The sequence below is a fragment of the Ursus maritimus genome, unplaced genomic scaffold (genome assembly GCF_017311325.1).
Source record: "Ursus maritimus isolate PB19 unplaced genomic scaffold, ASM1731132v1 scaffold_6, whole genome shotgun sequence".
NCBI classification, from domain to species: domain Eukaryota; kingdom Metazoa; phylum Chordata; class Mammalia; order Carnivora; family Ursidae; genus Ursus; species Ursus maritimus.
This window is the reverse complement of record NW_024426774.1, coordinates 9,718,896-9,724,589: the sequence shown is the minus strand read 5'-3', so window position 1 is coordinate 9,724,589 and position 5,694 is coordinate 9,718,896. Positions and strand designations below refer to the sequence as shown.

Genomic DNA, 5,694 nt, shown 5'->3' with positions numbered 1-5,694 from the left:
AAGAGTGACCTTCTAGCTCCTCCAGCCACTCGTTCACCTAAAATCCACTCTCAGACGGTGACTGGAGAGCTTCTCAGCTCGTCAAAAACGAAAGGAGCAGAAAGAGAGGAGCGTCGCAGACTGTCCTGTCCCCCTATGGCATCTTTGCAAAGGGTGAGGCACGGTTCTTTCCCAGCAGGTACAGGGGGCTTCTACGGGTGCTCCGTCTTGTATGGAAGAGAAATGTGAGAATATCTGAGCTTTTTGCCTTGAAATTGAGCAACATTCATCCCCAATTAGCCCAAAGAACAAGTTACCACTCTTTTACAACACTAACATCGATAACTTCTATATTCTGTGGGAAAGATGGACAACAACACTAACATCGATAACTTCTATATTCTATGGGAAAGATGGACAACAACTAACATCGATAACTTCTATATTCTATGGGAAAGACGGACAACCAGAGACCGACTCTGGGCAGCCTGCTGTTGTAATGAACCAACGGACAGGAGATGACCAGCACCAGTGGATGAAGATCAGGCTCACGCATCACACACTGGGACACACAGGGCCCCAGTCTCCCAGGCAGAACTGCTGCTCGCGGATCCGCAGTGGGATTGCACACAGAGTCGATAAGCTGTTTTCCAGCTCTGATAGTCTCGATTTTGAAAAGCAAGCATTTTTACTTTACATGAGTTTGAACTGATTTAATTCTGGATGGGATATTTTTATTTTACTTTATCTCTATTTACCAAAGGGAAAAAGGCCTCTATAAAAATACATTCGTTTTCCTCCCCACTTAGAAAGAACACCTTCGTTCATCTCAGATTTTCTGAATTTTTCATGAAATCCTAAAATGAATCTATATGGATTCTGACACAAATATCGTGATAAACTAAAGAAAAACTACTAGCTTGCATTCTTGCTTCCACAGCTTCCAGAAGTTATGAAATTAATCTCAGACAAGGAACCCTGTGAGGACAGGTCAGCTGCCTCTTTGTTCAAGCTCCTAGATGACCCTCTCCAAGGGAGGTAATGGCTGCTAGGTTCTGTGCTTTGGGTCCTGCCTCTCTCTGCTGGTGATTCCTCGGAAGTTGTGCACAGACTTTGCACAGTCCCATTGAGCTGGACAGAGCCCAGGGAACTCACATCCTCCATGACCACATAAGCAGCCAGCCTTTTGGTCTCCTGCAATGAATTTCAATGATGCAAACTATGGTTTTAGGGGAGCAAATCTGTGAAGCAAATCTTTACAGTGCTGGTGACCAGCGATGACACACAGAACAGCAGGCCGACTCTGGGTCACAGCCATCTCCCTTCTCTGAGAAAAAAAAAAAAAAAAAAACAGCTCAGAAGGCAGATGACACTGTCTTCCACTGGAACCAGCAGGATTAAGCGAGAGGGAAAACCTCCGCTCTCCTGCATAGATTCACACTAGCAGTTTCCTAAACCTTCTGTCACTTTTTCTCTTGCCTCAACTACTTTTTTTTGCCATAAAAGTGAGTGTTCTCACAAGCTAACCCAACTTCTTACATTTTTCATAGGCTCAAACCTAAAAGGGGCTTCAGAAGTTTACTTCCTAGAGGGAATCTTAGACTCCCTTGCAGGTCACTGCTTTGGCGTGGGAGCCTGGACAGGAGGGTGCATCGGGTCTGAAGGGATCAGAGGGGACAGTGCTGATGTTAATGTTATCGGGTTTTATTTCTTTTTGTCTGTCCATCATCTTGTTATCTCCACACTATTTACACCACCAATTCTACCTGCCCTCTGTGCACAAAACACAGCACAGAGCTGGCAACATGAAGGGAACTTATTTTTAAGTTTACTGTTTCCATACTCCAGTAGATAATGGTTTTCTGTTTCCCTTTTCTAGGTTCCAATCATAAAACACAGATATACAGATTAGTAACTATACAGAATCAAAAAGAATAGAGGTTGGAAACGATCTGCCTATCTGCCTTCATTTTACGGACAATGGGATGCTAAGGTGGAGGAGTGATTACTAATGGAAGACACTTCCGGATCCCCCCACTTTAGTGCTCTGTCTACTAGACCATGTCCCTCTGGAACCATGCCAGTCTCCACGACTTTCCTCCTTGACACCAAGGCGTTCTTGGTAGCTTGGGGGGAATGTACACACCACAGTTTCAAAAGACAATTTGTGAAAGTACAAGCTAATGTGTTGTTATTTTTAATTTAAGCGTTTACTGCCTATATAGATTCTAAGGCTGGTGAAAAATACAATAATATTCAATAAATTATATGGAAAACCTTTAGTCATGGTTCTTCTGAATCCAATCTATTTCTCCTTGTTAATTTTCAAGTCTGTGCTTAGGCCATGGCTACGTAAGGAAGTCAGGCCTTTGCTCAGTCCTCAGACAGGTGAGCTGTGTACAGTCACGTCTTGTAGCAGCCTCCCCACCACTCTGAAGACTGATACTGCGTCTCCGATCAGTTTATATCAAGGGAAGACAAAATACTTCCATCTCATGAATTTTGTTTTAATCTATAGCAAGTTGTCATTGAAGAGTAAGAGAAAAAATTATGGCGCAGTCTTCAAATTCTTGGTTCCTAAGGAGAACCAGAAAAAGGTACCCGTCTCTTCTCCCTTCACTACCCCCAAAATGCCCTCACCACATGTTCTTGGAAGAAAGAGAAGAGGTCACTAAGGATAAACATTCCTTAGTCCTCAGTGAAAAAGAACTTGAGATCAACCCTGTGCCACTGGTGTCCAAGGGGAAGAAATTTATCTCCTGTATGATCATAAGAGGTAAATAAATGATAGAATCACAACCGTGCAGAGTTCTAAAACACCAGTTATAACTGAGTCCAGCCCCAGTTCAACAAACTGACACCCCTTCTTGTGAACTAAGGCTCTCCTTAGAAAGCTCTCAAGACAACTCAAAAAAATTTAGCCACATGGAGATTTGTGCAAATGTACGAATGCCAAACTGATAAGATCCTGTAAAGAAGTTCTCCCTCTCTTCAAGGTTTGATGAAGGCCTCCAGGAATGAGCTCAGAGCTTTCCCTTCTGTTGGAGAGGGATTGGCAGTCCCAATCTAGGGCTACAGGTGGGCAGTAAGCGCTGATTCAACCTCAGGATGCCCACAGGTCAATTCACACAGACCCTCGGGCTCTCAGGTTAATTTCAATGCAGGAAATAACAGCAGGGGTGCAAACTGCTCTCTGACTGAACATTTTATAACTCTGACTTCTCCTCTTACCAGAATTACATCTCCGGGCAGTTAGAACCAAAACACTCAAAAGAAAGGGTGCTGGACCTGCAGGGGACCTGGATTGGCGACCGTTCTCTCTTTAGCTGTGGTCCCTTGGACGCATGAGCCTCTGTGTCTTATTATCTAGGGTCCCTTGCAAAGATAGAGGACTTGATCCGTCCAACCCTGCCACACCCACCAAGCCCTCACAGACACGCACACACAAAGACACCCCTCCCAGGCTTTCCGGATGCATACCTGGGGTCCAAGTCTCCCCAGAGCGCGAGCGGTCATGCCGGGCCCTGCAGCTCCTGGCCGGGCTTCTCCTTGGCTTTCTTACAGGTGTACAGCCACTTGATGATGCGGGCGTTCCTCTCGATGACCGAGGTGGTGCTGGGCACCTGCTCGGTCAGTTCTTCCTCCTGCAGCCCCTCTTCACCACCGCTGTGCCGGGAGAAGCCGCTGTCGGAGGTGGCGACGCTCACGCTGCGGACCTTGAGTTTGACGCGGTCCGACCCCGCGGAGAAGTTCTCCCTCCCGAGAGCTTCCACCACCTCAGGTTCCAGGCCGCAGAACTGGAAGAAGGTGTCAAATTCGGTCAAGGACGCAGAGTAGCGGGAGCTGAGGTCTGACTGCGATCGCTGCAGCCCCCCGCGCCGTGTCCCTCGCAGCTCAGGGCCCCGGGGCGCAGCCGGGACTCCGGTGGGCGTCCCAAAGGGCGCTGGGCGCTCCGGGGGCGCGGGAACGCCGGGGGCCGCAGGGGCTGCTGTAGAGCCAGGCTTGGTCAGGACAGCCTCCTCGCGCCTGGCCCTGACCTCCTCTCCCACCCGGGACGTCTCCAGGGGCACAGACGTCTTGTCCTTGCCAGGCCCCTGGAAGAGCTTCTTCACCAGTCCCCCCCTGGAGCTGTCGGCGCCCTGTCCTCGAACGAAGTCGCATTTCTGCCTGTAGATGACCAGCGAGTCAGGCCTCAGCGGCTTCCGAGCTATGGCCCTGCGCGCCACGGCACCGGGGACGCGAGCTGGAGGCCGAGGATCGCCCGCAGTCCCTTCTCTCGTCCCGGGGTTGCTGCCCTCCGGAGCGGGGCCCGGGCCGGCTGCAGGCGGGCCCCGCACGTACTTGGCGCGGTCGGCCGCCAGCCTCTCCACCGCGCTCCTGCGTGCTGGCACGGCCGCGTCCCGGACCCTGGGGGCCTCGGGGTCCCGGGTCAGCAGTCTATCGTTCTGGGGCGCGTCCAGGGCTGACAGGGCACGCATCCTCGGGGCTCGGCTGGTGCTCCGCGCCCCGTGGAAATGCCCTCCGCCGGCGGTTCCTGTGCGTCTTTGGTCAATTCCGAAGTCCGCGCGGGGTGGGGAATGGCGCCCAAGTGCCAGTCGGCCCAGGTCCAGAGTCTGGGCAAACCCGAGTCCGAGTCCGCACCTATTGGCGACTGGCCCTAGCAGCACCCCCCCCCCACCCCCGCACCCCGGCTCCTCCCCGCCTGCCCTCACCTCCTTCCCGGCACAGCTCCGGGTTCAGCACCGCCCCTTGTCGGGCTCCAACCCTCACCTTCCGCCGAGCCCCGCCTCTCACCTCCCGCAGGGTAGGTACGCCAGGCTCCGCCCCCAGCACTTCGCGGCCGCGCAGCCAATCGCCGGGAGGAGCGCGGGGCGGGTTGCGCCTAGTGGGCTGCGCAACCAGGAGGGGCTCTCTCTGGCGCGGGAAAGCCCAGGCTGCTCCCCAGGGCGGAGGCGCAGGAACAACTGAGTTCGTTCAGCCCCAGGTATCAGCCGCCTCCTCCCTGCCAAGGGCTGCCTTGGGTCACCGCTGGACGCTGGTAGTTCCGGAGTGGGGTAGGGCAGAGGGACCAGGCTGTCCCCACCCCTGGGTCGGTGCCCTACGTCCTTTAAATTCTTAAAGTGACCTCTGCGTGTTTCGAAACTGTTGACCTTGCTTAATTTTCTAAGGTCTCCTCCTGGGCACGTACTCTTACCAGAAAGGAAACGGGTATAAAAGCAAAGAAGACGCATCGCACCACAGGTTTAGGCTGTGTGTCAGGTAAAAAGAATCTGGGGACACAGCAGGGATCTGGATTGAGTCCAGACTCGGTCACTGGCCAGCCATGGGTCAGACCAGACGAGACCACCAAGTGCGGAGACTCATGGGAAGAGCAGGCTGGTGGCAGAGGGGAGGCTCGAGGGAGTTGGAAAAAAAACCTGACCAAAAACCCAGAATGACTGCTGTTTTTACCGTAACCAAGGTAACGGGGAACCATTCACCAGGGCAGTGGATCAGCTTAGGAATGCTAAAAGTATAAGAGAAAATATTTCCAAAATTCCATTATTTCCAAAAGCTGGACAAAGGACAAAATATTTGCTGGAGGAGTGAAATGTACATTTTATCTCTTACGTTAAAGCCAACTCCAAGATATACTGACCTTTCAAAGCTGTGGTTGAGTGCAGCACAGCAGCCTGTGGATGGCGAACAGGAGGGTCTTAAGGTCTGGGGTAGATT

General features: G+C 51.9%; 1 protein-coding gene across 1 annotated transcript; it reads right to left on the bottom strand.

The window, feature by feature from the left end:
- Positions 1 to 3,491: 3,491 nt before the first annotated feature.
- FAM110C (family with sequence similarity 110 member C) lies at positions 3,492 to 4,457 on the bottom strand. Its single transcript, XM_008689477.2, has one exon. It carries the CDS (start codon positions 4,455 to 4,457, stop codon positions 3,492 to 3,494), a length of 966 nt encoding a protein of 321 aa, XP_008687699.2.
- Positions 4,458 to 5,694: the final 1,237 nt, after the last annotated feature.